This window comes from Gobio gobio, assembly GCF_949357685.1.
Source record: "Gobio gobio genome assembly, chromosome: 1".
NCBI lineage: Eukaryota > Metazoa > Chordata > Actinopteri > Cypriniformes > Gobionidae > Gobio > Gobio gobio.
Window position 1 is genome coordinate 73,161,905 of NC_137097.1, and position 16,250 is coordinate 73,178,154.

The 16,250-nt window shown below is 40.6% G+C and overlaps 1 protein-coding gene and 1 long non-coding RNA gene across 4 annotated transcripts; one reads left to right on the plus strand and one right to left on the minus strand.

The window, feature by feature from the left end:
- Nucleotides 1-2,545: 2,545 nt before the first annotated feature.
- trim35-9 (tripartite motif containing 35-9) lies at nt 2,546-15,890 on the plus strand (the record flags this gene model as incomplete). 3 transcript variants are annotated; one of them, XM_079814768.1, is made up of 6 exons in its annotated part: nt 2,546-2,970; nt 3,974-4,069; nt 4,441-4,671; nt 4,749-4,771; nt 10,934-11,052; nt 11,556-15,890. In XM_079814768.1, 6 exons carry the CDS (start codon nt 2,806-2,808, stop codon nt 12,041-12,043), a joined length of 1,122 nt encoding a protein of 373 aa, XP_079670894.1. In that variant the 3' UTR covers nt 12,044-15,890. The 3 variants fall into 3 exon arrangements, with proteins under 3 accessions (XP_079670894.1, XP_079670895.1, XP_079670896.1); XM_079814769.1 differs by having other exon boundaries at nt 2,580-2,970; nt 3,977-4,069; XM_079814770.1 differs by having other exon boundaries at nt 2,806-2,970; nt 4,752-4,771.
- Nucleotides 2,563-5,519, minus strand: LOC307125477. Its single transcript, XR_013816382.1, has 3 exons — nt 5,323-5,519; nt 3,297-5,033; nt 2,563-3,153 (listed from the first exon to the last, which is right to left on the minus strand). It is a non-coding gene; the product is annotated as an uncharacterized lncRNA (long non-coding RNA).
- Nucleotides 15,891-16,250: the final 360 nt, after the last annotated feature.

Here is a 16,250-nt window from a genome sequence, read left to right on the forward strand (position 1 = left end):
GAGGCGCTGTCACAGTCAGACTGCGTTTAAAAACTTAGGCCTACTGAATACAATATTAGAAGTTAAGAAGATTTGACTCTCCAGTCTGGATAGTCGTGTGCTCGGTATGTATGATGCTAAAGACCATGGCTCGTCCCACTTTCTATCCCAGTGAATGTGTAAGCTATACACATTAAGCTAAAGGGGCATGTTATCACACCATATGGGATGCTGAGAATAGGCCTATGATTTAAGCAATTTGTGACAGACTCTCCCCTTCATAAAATGATATAAATGTTGCGACAAAAATCTAAATTGATGTAGCAGAACACACCTTGCTTAATTTGAAGACTATAAAGAACAGAAGCCACAGGACCACTTTTAATTTATGCGCAAGAGTTGTGCGCAGTGGAGATTTCATCAGTGCGGCTTTACTGACATCTAGTGGTGAAAGTGTTCAACTGACTCAAAACTTGAGGTGGATGTCCAAAAGATGACCGTGTTTGAACATCCAAATAAATCATATCTGACTTATTGTAATCATATCTGATTTATTTTCACCAGAAATAAAATTTGGCCAGATAATGCTGACAAAAAAAAGCACTGTTGCAGTGCCATCGTGTTGAATGATTACTCAAACCGGGGTAAACTCCACCCTCGGTGTTACACTGTATTCGGTTCCTGACATGTTTGGTCCCACTGGGTGGCGCATGCGTGAATATTCATGAGTTCCCCGGTGTTGTGGGCGTGTCCTTGAGGGACGCGCAAGGGAATGGAACTGGAAATCTAATGGATAAAGTTTCAATGTTAATCATGAACTGAAACTGTTCACATTTTCAAAACAATTAGTAATTTGTGTAATATGATGGGCTAAATCGTCTGGCATACAGCAGAGCGAATAGATCATAGTACTATTTAATTTGACTCTTTGATGTGTTTGGCCTTGTTAGGCTTTAAAATTAATGTTAATATTTGCCTACAAGTGCTACCTATAGTCATTCTGACAACAATGACTGAATAAACCTACACAAACGTGGATTTATAAGCCACCCTGTGATTCTGTTATCCTTAATGCCTTATTTTGTAGATAGTCCCACTACAAGACTCAAACCCCTCATCAATGCCAAACTGCAAGTGCTTCCCCATTGCCTCACATTATATATATCATATAATTATCAACTTCATTATCAAGTCACAAGCACAATTTAACTACATGAGCTATACTAAAGAAGAATATCATCAATCTTGTCATTATAATAAACTTTGGGAAATACTTTATTTTAATGTGTCGTTGTTACACGTTGCATGTATTTACTATAGTAATAACTATAAATTAGGCATAATTACACACAATTAACCCTGTAGTAAGCGCATGTAGCACACACACACACACACACACACACACACACACACACACACACACACACACACACACACACACACACACACACACACACTACCCCTACCCCAAGCCTACCCCTCACACACACTACCCCTACTCCTCACACACACACACACACGCACGCGCACGCACACACACACACACACACACACACACACACACACACACACACACACACACACACACTAACCCTACCCCAAACCTACCCCTCACACACACACACACACACACACACACACACTAACCCTACCCCAAACCTACCCCTCACACACACACACACACACACACACACACACACACACACACACACACACTAACCCTACCCCTCACACACACACACACAAACACACACACACACACACACACCCTACCCCAAACCTACCCCTCACACAGACACACACACACACACACACACACACTAACCCTACCCCAAACCTACCCCTCACACACACACACACACTAACCCTACCCCTCACCTACCCCTCACACACACACACACACACACACACACACACACACACACACACAAACACACACACACACACACACACACACACACACACACACACTACCCCTCACACACACACACGCGCACTACCCCACACACACACACACACACACACACACACACACACACACACACACACACACACACACACACACACACACACACACTACCCCTAAACCTACCCTCACACATACACACACACTACCCTTAAACCTACCCCTGACACACACACACACACACACACACACACACACACTACCCCTAAACCTACCCTCACACATACACACACACACTACCCTTAAACCTACCCCTCACACACGCACACACACACACACACACACACACACTATTCATTAATAAATAATTCATCTATTATAATAAAAAAATATCACAGGACAAAGTGAAATTGAAGTAGGATTTTTGTTGACAAGGGTCTGTTTCACAAAAGCTGCACTCATTACAATCCGGATTAAATCTGTGTTTTAGGAACTCATTACAGGGATAAATATCATTAATAATTTTAAACTGAACCTCTTTTACCTTTGAAGTGATAAATGTAATTTTAATGACTCTATCTTTAGCTAAATCATAACCGAGAGGTCTATTGGTGGATATTTACTCATGCGCCACTAGTGGAACCAAATATCTCAGGAGCCGGATATAGTGTAACACCGGACGTGACTGTGTCCTATTCCACTCGTTTCTGTCACAGTGTGTCTGTGTCTGCTCAGCGTCTCGACAAACAAGAAAACAGCATTCAGCGACCGCGAAGAACAAAGAACAACACGGAGGATTGTCTGTAAGCTGGTTTCGGAACAGACAGCAGAGCGTCGCGCTTCTCGTGGCTGTTCGTCTTTTGAAGCCATAACCAGGAAGTGAAAGTAAAGGTTAGATTGCTGGAGCTCGAATAGAGAAAATGGATCCCCGGTCTGTCGAAGAACTTTCCTGCGCCTTACACAGTGAGAAACTGGATTTCTTCTGTGTGGAGGACAAACAGCCGGCGTGCTTAATGTGCAGAGACTCGCAGAAACACGACAACCACACGTTCAGACCCATCAGTGAAGTGGTGCCCTCATACAAGGTAGGACCCCATGGCACAAAAGCCTATTGGGATTTCATTTGGTCCTGTGGGATCTTATTGGATTCTTAGAATCTTATTGGACATTGTGTTTTATTTGAATGGAATTTCACTCTGTCCTGTAGGATCTTATTGGATTCTTAGAATTCTATTGGACATTGTGTTTTATTTGAATGGAATTTCACTCTGTCCTGTGGGATCTTATTGGATTCTTAGAATTCTATTGGACATTGTGTTTTATTTGAATGGAATTTCACTTTGTCCTATGGGATCTTATTGGACTCTTAGAATCCTATTGGACATTGTGTTTTATTTGAATGGAATTTCACTCTGTCCTGTAGGATCTTATTGGATTCTTAGAATTCTATTGGACATTGTGTTTTATTTGAATGGAATTTCACTCTGTCCTGTGGGATCTTATTGGATTCTTAGAATTCTATTGGACATTGTGTTTTATTTGAATGGAATTTCACTTTGTCCTGTGGGATCTTATTGGATTCTTAGAATCTTATTGGACATTCTGATTCATTTGAATGGAATTTCACTCTGTCCTGTGGGATCTTATTGGATTTTAGAATCCTATTGGACATTCTGATTTATTTGAATGGAATTTCACTTTGTCCTATGGGATCTTATTGGACTCTTAGAATCCTATTGGACATTCTGATTTATTTGACTGGAATTTCACTTTGTCCTGAGAAATTATCCTGAGAATAGGAATCAGATAAGAATCTTATAGGACAAGACATAAATAATAATCCTATAAGACCATTCCTAACGTAATCCTACGGTTCCAAAATAGGATAGAAATTCTAAATGGAATCCTTCACAGGTTTCTTATTGGAATCCTTTAGGATTTTTTACTGTCTCGCGTGTAAAGAACAATAAATACAGGCCATAAACAGGGATAACATCACACCCATGCACTCTTGATTCTCTGTCGTTATCAGTGTAATGCTCAACATATGTCAGTGTATTCTGTTTATCTTGTTTTGTTGACTTTTAGAAGGAGCTCAGTGCAGCACTGAAGTCCTCACGAAGGAAGCTTAAACACAGCGAAGACATTAAAGAGAAGTGTGTGGAAACCGTTCAGCACATCAAGGTGAGTCAAATGCTCCGCAATCCCGACACAAAGGTGAAGAGTTTGAACACACCAACTCTTTCTTTATTGGGACTCTCCTCATGTTAGAATGATAGTAAAGTCATCAAAACTGTGAAATCATACAAATGGAAGCATGAGAATGATGTAGTGAGCAGGTCAAAATCATATTTAATCTTTTAAGTCGCCACCTTTTGCCTTGATAACAGCTCTGCTCACTCTGGACGGTCGCTCAAACATCTTCATGGTTTGTAAAGACATTCAAACCCTTTAGATCATGCGAAAAATAAATCCATTGTGTCCAGACGTTTGGCTGGTGGTGTGGAGGCGTTGATGTGTGTTGATTCAGACGACTGAAGTGAATTTGATTTCAGTCTCAAGCAGAGCGCACAGAGCGGCAGATTAAGCAAGAGTTTAAGAAGCTTCATCGGTTTCTCCGAGATGAGGAAGAAGCTACGATCACGGCTCTGAGGGAGGAAGAGGAGCAGAAGAACCAGGTGATGCAGGAGAAGCTGGAGGAGATGGACAGACACATCTCAGATCTTTCACACACTATCAAAGACATGGAGGAGATGATGACGGCCAATGACATCTGCTTTCTGAAGGTCTGATTTCACATCATTGATTGATTGGTTTATGATTGATTGAGTTCTTGATGATAATTGGTGTGTTTGTTCTGCAGAAGTTTCCAGTCCCACTGGAAAGGTGAGTGATCTGCTACTAAAACCCACACTATTCACACCTTACAAATACTTTTTTAACATTTTAATGCTGCCTTCATGTTTTATCGGAGATTTCGTAATTAACACTTCAGAAGTCGTGATTACGAGCTTGTTGCACTCAAGTGCTTTGTTGTCGGAATGAACCGGAATCATGTTTATTCTTGCCTATTTATTGGGAAAATCGTATTAAAACCAAAATTATATGTTGTTTACATGCACTGAGTGCTATCCAGATAGTCCGGTTTCTGCCGATTCTGTAATTTTAGGCTATTTAAAAAAAATTGCTGTGTATAAACAATACAATAAGTTTCAAATGAAGTTTCCGCGGTGTCTTAAAAAGTCTAGAATTTCAAAATCCAAATTTTAGGCCTTAAAAAGTCTTAAATTTGCTGAAGTATTCTGTTCTAGGTCTTAAATAATTTTAAACAGGTCTTAATTTTTCTACGTCCTTTAACGCTACCTCTAATGCTCATTGAAATCCTGCAGCACGTTAGATTGTTTAAATAGTCCAAATATAATTTGCTCTAATACAACTACAAATGAGACCAATATGCATCTTATATTGCAGCCAATCAGCTTTTGTGTTATTTGAGTCTCTTTCGGATTGTACTACAGACGCATAAAACAAATGTTATTCTTCAGCTAATAGTCCTCTAGTTTTTCGTGTTTCTGCGATTACTAAATATAATAAAAATAAAAAACAAATTGAGATCCTGCATTATTTGTAAACCAAAATAAACAAGATTTATGTATTTAGTTTATTATATTGTCATGTGTGGCTATTGTGCATCTAACATAATACATAATATGGTAAATGTGGTGTCCTAATTATGAAAAAAATGCAAATGCTAATTTCTGGAAATGAACACCACAAAATCAGTAATTTTGATCTCAAAAATTACCAAAAAAAAGTTGCGAAATCCTGCTGGGATTAAGCTATGAGGAAGTGCAAGTTTATCGATTTGTTCAATTTAAATAAATTAATTTACTGCATTTCCTTTATAGGTCTTAAATTTAATTCATAATGATCTTAAAAAGTTCTCAAATAGTCTTAAATTTGACTTGGTGAAACCCTGTTGATTACTTGTATATGTAAATTACATTAATGAGAAGGCAATCTAAGCTGTTTTGGGAGAAAAACGAATAAATCGTGTCACAGCATTAGTTCACCCCGCCACCATATACAACGTTTATGGCACGCCCATCTCAGGAATTTGGGTATCAAAATTTATTCCGAACTCCTCAGTGGTAAACGTGACATCAGCGGGCGTTCATGTGCAATTTTTACCTAGGAAACTCGTATTTACGTTAATTCCGGCAGCATAAGTAATTTATCATAATTCCGGCAGCATAAGTCATGTCTGTTAATGAAAATAGTCTGTTAATTTATTCATTTTGTCATATTCATTCATTTTAGCCAAATATACTCTTATTTTAGCCGACAAAAATGAAAAAAATTTGCAACCAAACAAAACATCTGCATAACCAAACTTTTTCAAAAAATGTAAACATGTATTAATCATCTGCCAGGGTATATTAATATGAGCAACATGTCAAAGTGCAAACTATCCGTGACTAAAACTATTATACAGTTTACAAGTCAGCAATCTTGAGAGCCACGGATAGGCGGATGAGATCCTTTGCTGAAAAACTGAGCTCCTGATATAATAGACTTTTTCTGAATCAGATTCAGTATGCCAAATGATCTAATTTTCAGAAATGACTGTGTATTGTTATTATGTTTCCATGTTCCCTTTTGATTTCGGTTCACTCGACGTTGTGTTAGAAGCTGACACTTTGGGGAAACTCCTTTTATAAAGACACACCGATGCCTGATTGAGTAACGCCATTGCACTGGCAATTGGGGTGAGCCCGCTCCCTATATAAAGCAGCGCTGAGCAACATTGCTTCCGAATCTTTCTCCTTTATGAGCATGTCTTTAAGAAGCCTTGCTGTGATTCATTGCTTCAGCGGTTGACAATTCTGCCATGACCCCCATTGCGTTCCAGCAAAGACTATTCATAACCCATTGAGCTTATGGATGGATGGATGGATGGATGGATAGATGTGTCTTCTGCCTGGGCTGCACCAATACAGAAGCCATGAGCCTCAGGACTCTCCACCTCAGGATAGCCCTTGTTATTGGTGATGCCTTCGCTGGCATCTTGCCACAGCATCCTTCCACCGCCTCCTCTGAGCCTCAGCAAAAGAAGCAGCGACAACTGAGATGTAATTTGATGATTCCAGTTTCGAGATTACACCGCCTCAGTTCCCACGTCTTTCCCACTCTGCCGAGCCAGCCTCTCCTCAGGTTTTGTTCTCTGGAATTAGTTCCTGCCCCTCCCCAGGAGCCTGCGGCCTTGTCTCCTTCAGAGCAGCAAACAAGGAGCGCAATGACTCCATGTCATCGGCAGCGTCGGTCATAGTAGGCTGGTCTCAAAGCCCTACAGAGGACTCTGCTATGCATCATAGTGACAAGGCTTCTCCAGTCAAGCCGTCAGAGAGCAGGCCCTCAGAGAAGTGCCAAAGTGATTAAGATGTGGCAAGCCCCAATTCATCGGCTGCAGTACGGGAAGTTTGGTCATTTTGGGCAAGCACATGTGACTGGCCCTCACAGACCTCAAGGACTCTGAGAAAGCTGTCCGGCTGAGTGCTCCAGTTAATCAAACTGAACTCTTTGATTCTCACTGAGGCTCAGAAGCAGTCAAAAGTAATGAGCAACTTTATGCCGAAATGCACCTGAGCATCCTTGCTCTTCTTCTGTGCAGCGCTCCTCGATCACTTCCAGTCACCTCGCCTGCCCCACAAAAAGGGTCAGAGCCTTCTGTGCGTCCCAAGATCTCATAGCCAAAGTGACATCCATTCCCGGAGCACCAAAGTCGCAGCCCTTCAGGATAAAAAGCCCCGGAGACCCAGTCCTATTCCTGACTGCTCCGGAAGAAAGAGGAAGCTCATTCAAATGTGCGTTTGTGTGTGCCTCTTGCTCCCTGCCTGTTGCAGGTGATGAGAGTGCAGGAAGTCAATGTTTCATAACTGTTCGACGGTCGAGTAAACAGAACAGAAACCACACAAACATCCTCCTCATCAGAGCTGTTCTCCTCTTCAAACTTTCACTCACTCTCATGCTATAAACAGCCCCCTGCCTCTCAGCAGTGAGCTTTCGAATCATGACGCACCAAGGGTCCTATCACATTATACAAGGGCATGGCTAGCACCCCTGAGTGGTAACATGCTACAGTTTACTCGCAGACCACCACGCTTCAGTGGTGTTGTATTGCTGTCTGCGGTTCAAACCCAAGGCGCGCCAGTCTTAAGAGTGGAAATTCGCAAAATGAGCCGTGAAGATTGTGCCCAGAGAGCAAGCCCGGGTTTTACAGCCACTATCTTCTGGTCTCCAAGAAAGACTCTGGACCTGAAACAACTGAATCATGGTCTAACAAAATGCTCATTCTAAACTATTTTGTTTAAACTGATCCTCTTGCATCTTCTCCCTGGGTACTGGTTCATATCGCTGGAATTGAAAGATGCATATTTCCATATTCAATACCAGTTCACAGTTCTTCCCTTCGTAGGATTCCAAGTAGGATTGGGTCTACATCCTCTCACAGTGATAATGATTTGGAGCACTTTTCGGGCCAGTTGGAAGTGAATCTGTTTGTGTCCACAGAGAACACACTTACTGTCTGCTGTTCTTTTCTCAAAAGGGCCACCGAACACTTGAAGATTTTGTATCAGGTACTGTGTGAAATCAGGGAAGAAAGAGAGGCCGTGGTGTTAGTAGTGGCGAAATAGCCATTGTCTAGTGGGGATGCTAACAGCTCCCCCGTACTGTCCTTCTGAGGAAGAGCTCAAGAGCTGTGGAATCTGCATTTTGCCGCTGAGCAGAGCTCGCCAGCATCGGTCGCATGAATTCAATGAAGCAAGGGCCCTTTGGCATCTTTATGCTCATAAATGGAAGGTCTTGGATCCTTTGAACTGCCCCATTCTAGTCTTTAGCCGTGTTTCCACCACAGGAACTTTCCCCAGGAACTAGGAACTTTGGGCTGGTACTCTGTGTTTCGACCGCAGGAACCAGGGTCTAAATGAAGTTCTGGGTAAATATTTCCCCCTCCAAACGGCCCTGCTCGCGAGATAGTACTTTTTTTTAATGTTCAGGAACTTTCGTGGGTGGGACTTGGGCACTTAACATGCTGATTGGTTGAGCTCTCAGCATTTTATTTCAACCAGCATTTTTAAAAGTCTTGCGAGGTTCGTTCTGCGATCAGTAAATATCAGTCTTGCTCTTTCTGTCCGATGGCGCGCGTTCGTCTCGGCAATCTCACGGTCAATGTCCATAATAGCTGATAATAACATATGTTGTCTTATTTTAAATCTAGCTTTCAGAATACGCTTTAGTATCAGTGCTTGTCTCTTTTTCGCCATTTTGTTAATTACATCTTTATTGAACCAATACATAACTAGCAAAAGCAGCGCTGCTTGCATCTCCTCCATACTTGTTATTGTTGCAGACATTATCACACAAAAATGTATTACTGTCCGTCGCTGACTAAGAGGAACAGTCGTGCGCAGTCCCACGTCTCTGGACTAATTTGCCTAATCTTCACAGTACTTTAGAGCGCAGTGGAAACGCAGACAGTAGCAGGTCAGGGGGAAAAAGTTCCTGGTACAAATTGTTCCAGGTAATTTCGGTGGAAACGGGGCTTTTCTTGCAGGAGCGTTTAGACGGCTGCCGCACCCCTCCACGCTTTTAAAGTATATGTGGCTGTTATGTCTTCCATAACGAAGTAGATAATCGGCCAGTTGCTAAGAATGACTTGGTGATTCAATTTCTAAGACATAACCTGCCACGCCCTTCTACAGTCCCCTCATGGGACTTTTTCATTGGTATTAAGATCTTTGACAGGCACGCTATCCGTTAACAAGTCTTGCATGTAATTTGACTGTAGAGTGCTGAAACCAAAAAAGGGTTATGTACCTAAAGTGCACTTGACTCCGTTCAGAGCTGCACATTTATGTTGAGCGAATCAGACAGTTCAAGCTCTCTGATAAGCTCTTTGTGTGCTTTTGTGGTCGCACCAAAGGACAGCCTGTTTCAAAACAGCAGATATCACATTGAATTGTTGTTGTGATAACGCTGGCTTACAGCTCACAAAGCTTGCAATGCCCAATGGGAGTTGAGCCCACACAAGGGGTATGTCTTCCTCATGGGCATGGGTATGTCTATCGAGGACATTCGTTTAGCAGCAGGATGGGCTTTGCCAAATACTTTAGCCAGATTTGATAAGTCTGTTAAAGCTGATAAAAGTGTACGGAGAGGACCACCCTGCCGCAACACATACATCTTCCAAGGAAGAAAACAGCCTCAGAAGAAGCCATTTCTCTAGTAGAATGAGCATGTACACCTAGAGGTGAAGTTAAGCCACGCTCCTCATAGGCTGCAAAAATGGCATCAGTCACCCAAAGAGACATCCTCTGCTTAGTGACAGCCGCTTGTCTATTTCGACCACCAAAACACATGAACAGATGATCAGACTTATGCCACTGGTCTCTACGGTCAACAAACACCATCACCGGGTAGTGTTAGAAGGGGGGAAAGCCTCCAAAACCACTTGCTGAGAGCGAAATGGGGTCAAAGCAACCTTAGGGATACACCCTAGCCTAGGCCACTGTAAGACCTTAACCAAGCCAGGGGAAAAATCCATACAATTAAGGCTGCTAATAATAATGATAGTGATAGTAATAATAATAATAATGCGACAAAATCAAAAACTAGTTGTTTGAGCTGCTTGCTTTCAATAAAAGCTGTTTTTGGACTAACAAGAAAGTTTTGAGATTTGAAACTTCCAGGATATTTTTATAATACAATGAATTCTTATGTCAAAGATTTCTCAATTCATGACCCCTTTAGCACTTAATACACACTGGTCAATAGCTTGTTATTTTAAAGTCTCCGTCCAGTAGATTACTACCAATAAGACTTTTGGGTCAATCGAATGCTTGCGTGGGATATGACAAGGCCGTTTAAAAATAGATTGAACAACATTACAGTAAAAACCTGATTGCTGTGGACCACTACAGCTTAACCTGAATTAATCTCCCCCTGACACAAATCCACTGCAGTTCTGACTCCTGATTGTTCTTCCAGAGACCAGAGCTCAGAGCCGGATCCACAGATGGCTTCGGGATCTTTGATTCATGTGCCACATTATTTGGGTAACCTGCCGTTCAGAGTCTGGAAGAAGATGCAGGACATCGTCCAAAACAGTGAGTCCGGAGAAGATCTGTGATGTTACACACATTGGAAATCACACATGGGGGGGGATTTACAGATTTAAAGATCTCAGATGTGTTTGATCAATTGTGTTCAGAGTTCATAATAATCTGTGTACGGTTTACTTTTGGGGCCCTGGCAAGTGTTTTCTGCTAGTTTCAGCCCAACACAGTTATCGTTTTCACGTCTTGCATCATGTTGTTTAAATAGCAAATGTATTCGTGAAATAGCGAATCCTCCAGGGCGTGAGCACAACTTGCTTTTAAAGGGAATGGGGATGATTGGTTTATTGCACGTTACGCCCAAACCACACCCATGGCTCATAAAGAGACGAGGGACAACCCTTTTAGAACATGCAGCGGCCGTTTTTTTCCATTGTTAACCTAGCAAAAGTGCCCTAGGTGCACCTGCGCCATGCGCTCAGATCCTTAAAATAGGGCCCTTGATGATTATAGGAACATCATAATAAAAGCACCTGTTGTTTGTGTCCCATCAGCTCCTGTGATTCTGGATCCAAACACGGCTCATCCATGTCTCATCCTGTCTGATGATCTGACTAGAGTGAAACAGGGCGGGAACAAACAACTGCTTCCTGATAATCCAGAGAGATTTGACCTCTTTCCCTGTGTTCTGGGTTCAGAGGGTTTTAACTCGGGAACACACTGCTGGGATGTGGAGGTTAAAAAGAGTTCACGTTGGAGACTTGGAATAACCACAGCCTCAAACCAAAGGAAGGGAGGTGATTTCTTTAACACTGATGTCTGGAGTGTACAGTACGGACTGGTCGAAGAGTCTGGTTATCTTGTTAAACAGAAGCTTGATCGTGTGAGAGTCGATCTGGACTATGACCGAGGAATGGTGTCATTCTCCGATCCTGTATCTAACACATATCTACACTCGATCACAACCACCTTCAATGACACGGTCTCTCCGTTCTTTTATAGTTTTTTCCCTCTGAGGATCTTATCGCCAGATAGTCAGTAAATGTTACCCGTGGCTGTAGGTCTGGATCGACCTGCTTTTATCATGTTTCCAGTATTTAATCCATATAACATGAGTAAGAGTGCTGTTTATCTGAATATCAGTACGGCTGTGATTGGGCCGCAGGTGATCACATGACTGATATCCAGCACTACAGCAACACTGACAATGTCATATTGCTTTTATACAGCAGATCAATATATCAAGTAACTTATTCGGACAGAATATGACTAGATATTTTGTTCTAAATAAAGCCAAGCAGGATTAAACAGAACACCAAAACACATGAGTCCTGAGATAAATGAATTCAATACACCGCCTATACATCATAAAAACTGCATACCCAAGCCATTCGTGGACTTGATAATTCATATTAACACTATCAATTACTATAAATTCCCTTGTTTGAGGTGTACCATAAAGCTTACATGATAAGATTTTGGTTAAACTTGTGTAACATGTATTTATTTGGCAAGCGGCGGTAATTTTCTTCAGATTTTCCAGGGTTTCGGGTAAGCGGATGCACAGCAGCTTTGGCGCCTACGCTCTGTTATGTCGTCGTCATTGTCCCGCGTTCTCATTGGTTATCTGGCTTATGGGGGATTTCATGCACAGGGAAGCTGTCCGCGAATCGCTCGCCCAACAGGAAAAATGTGCTGCTGCTGCCGCCAGTTCTCGATCAAGAAAATCAAGTTGTATTTGATACACAACTAAATAGACTGAATCAAGTGAAAAAAAATTATGACTGGAACCATTTTCTTAGCATTTCATTTTCTCCATTGGGAAATTTCTTTTACTAAACTGTCAAAGACAGACCTCTACTGTAACTATCCGAGGTTGAAAGTCTAAGCGTTTGTGAAAGTCATCAATTTGCATTTTTTTTTCGATGTTTTTTTTTTATAGGCTAGTTTATTTATAATAGGCTACTTCTATTTATTATACTTATTTTTTAATTCTTAATTAAAAAATATGTGTCCGGCATACATTTAAATTGACAACTTTCATAGTGTTTCTTATTGGTCATCTCGGATTTAGATAGTGTCTTAAGCCGATGCTATTTAAAGGTGAAGCATTGCGGAAATGCAATTATGTTGCAAACGCCCCTTTTCATGCGTTGCGCCTCCCCAACTCAAACATCACAATCACAGCTTTTACAGGTGCTTGTGAAGGCATGTCTCAGGTAAATTTAGGTTACTTTCAATAAAAGGTCCAACATATTAGCTGTGTTGCAAGGTGTAAGCAACTGAGTAGCTAACACGGTCTATTTATAAACCCATTCGTATTCGCACCGGGCACGTTTCTTGACATGACACGCCACCCAGCATACCCGTCACAAAAGCTATTCAATTCCACTAAAAAAAAAAACAATACATACTCCATTTGTCAGGATTGACCACTTTCTTATATCTGTGACACAAACACAAAAAAATATATAAATAATGAAATGTCTGTTGCTGGAGACTTGCCATTGGCTGTTGTATTTGAATAATTAATGAGGCAGGTCCATGCAAGAGGTGCTGTTTTGGGGATGTTTTTAATAGTCATTTATAAATACATTTGTTTTAAGTTTGTGTAATGTATGCGTTAAATATGATAAAAGATAATGTGTTATTTAAAGTTGCTATTGTGAAGATATAGTGCTTCTGTGAGTCGATTTTAACTGGAATCAACTCTTTTACTTAACATCAAAACAGAGTCAGGAATAATACAATATTGTAGTCATTATTACACACTTTATTAATTTTTTTTCTCACACTGAGCCTTAAATTCCCCCTATTAAAAACACTTTTTGCGCGACTGTCCAAATTAGACCAATTTAGCGTTGACATTACCTTTAAAACCTGACTAGCTATCGTTTTCTTAGCTGTTGCCATGTCTATTTTTACAGAGGTAAGATCACGAGAAACGGTCGAATATTGTATCAGAATTGAACAAGAATATTTATATTGCCTTATATACCATATTTATATTGCATTGATATAACATCAATTAAACTACAAAGCTGGCGAGGAGATATGTACAGTATAATTCCAAACTAAAGTTACAATGACTGTTATTTATTTCTAAGGTAAGCTATGTGTAGGATAAAAAGTGAGTGATTTTGGACACGGGATTCGATTTCCTGTGCTGGAGTATTCAGAGTCGACTCCTCATCACTAGTTTTAGAATACTTCAATGGCTATTTCCATCTAAAGTTGCGAATTTAACTTGAAATATTGCGCAAAACATTTGTAAATAAAGCACCGTTTCCATCCAGTGAGTCGAAGAGAACAAAATCGTCACTTTCTGATAAACCGGCGCTAAATGTCACTAAGAAACGTAGGAGAAGCCACTGTATATAATAATTTTCGTATATAATAAATTACTTGTGCCTAAATGCGGTCATGTTACCTTGCTTTCGGAGGCGAATACCTGCTGTTTGGGAATGCAGTCGTGTTAACGGCACAATATACTTCAAACGAAATTGAACTTGTGTGATGTAATTTCGGGGCAAAACTAACTTGTTTGGAGTTCGAAACTGCTTGCCAAAGCCAACTTTCTGGAAAAGTTCGCTACAGCTGGTAAACACCTTTGTACTCCCATTGGTCCGTGGTGATTGCGTAATAGGTGGGTGTGCGCGAAGGCTCCGCCTTCTTTCACGTGGAACTCTTTTCCGCTACATTTGACTTGTTCACTCCGTGGAGGTCAGACGAGTGAAAACATGAACACACTGGAGAGTCGGTTTATAGTGGAAAATGTTGTAATTCTGATGAAATGAGATGAATGTTTAATACGGTAATGTTGCTTGATTTTAAGCAATCTATTGTATAAAGTGCTGTATAAATAAACATGACTTTACTAGAGTGTCGAATTGCAGAGCTCGTGCAAACATAACCACTTTGATGACTTTGCTCAGGCATTTCGGTCCGCTGGTTGGTCCAGTTATATGCCATCCCACCAAAGTCACATGACTTTTTTTTTTTTTGATGCGCATTGAGGATTTTATTCAGTAAATGTGTTTTTATTGTGGTTTATGCACATGGTTTCTTCTTTAGCCGACTCATTTAAGCCCATTCATTTTTTTAAATGTGCATTTTTAGGGCATCCATCCAGCATCCAGGGAATCGTGATGATTAGTGAAGACACCTGATGATAACAAGCAGAATTGTTGTAGAATCGTTGACCATTATGGGGATCAGTGTTGTACTTTTTAACATTAGTTTTTACTCTGGCTGCTTCAACTGTGTGTTTAGAAAACATTTTGTTATGGCAAAGAAAGCACAGAGAAAACCTGTTCAGGAGTTGCTTATGTTTTGATAAACATTGTTAATGTTATCATCATTTAGTGACCTGATGAACAAATATCATTCTAAGATGATACTAAGACCAATTTCTAATTATATGGGTGATGTGTTGATTTTACATTATTGATAGACAGACAAATACTAATGTTATAAAGCCCAACTACAATAAACACTGATCCCCATAATGGTGACATTCAGTGATTCTGCTTGTTAACATCGTGTCACCACTAATGCTCACTCATCACTTATTTAATATCTTAATTATTAACTTTAACACTGCGTCAGAGTTACTCTTAACACCCTTGAGTGTGGAGTCAAATAAACCCTGAGTGTAAATCCCCCCCCCCCTCCTCCAATACCTCAATAATGGGGACAAGCCTGCAGTGTTCACTTCCTCTTTTTTATAGATTTCTTTATTTGTGAAAAATACTATAATAGTAGTACAGAATCAAGAAGTTGCTATCTAAAGAATAAGTCAAGTTTTTTTTTCATATTGGTTCAAAACACATTTTCAAATTATTTCTAATTTAGAGAATATTATGTAAAATAAATCTAAATTTAATTGCAACATTTGTTATGCGAGTGTTTTTTACGATCTCAGTTAATGGTGTGATGTGTATCGGCTTTATGTTGACCTGTGCTCTCGGCATCGGCCATCAAAAAAACAATATCGGTTGACCGATGAGGAATTGTTTGTGATGCAGCGCGACATGCGCTCACGTCCGGTGTATAGAGGGTGTAAATGTGTAAATAATAAATGTGTAAAAGTTAAACACAAATGGGATTTAGTGACGCCTATAGTCAAGAGAACAATTAAATGTGGTGGTGGGGTTCATCTCATCCCTTTACCATGGGCGTCTCAAATGGAGCACTAATGAAACATTCACTGTTTTCCAGTTGAAGGAAATGCTTTAAACATGTGAATC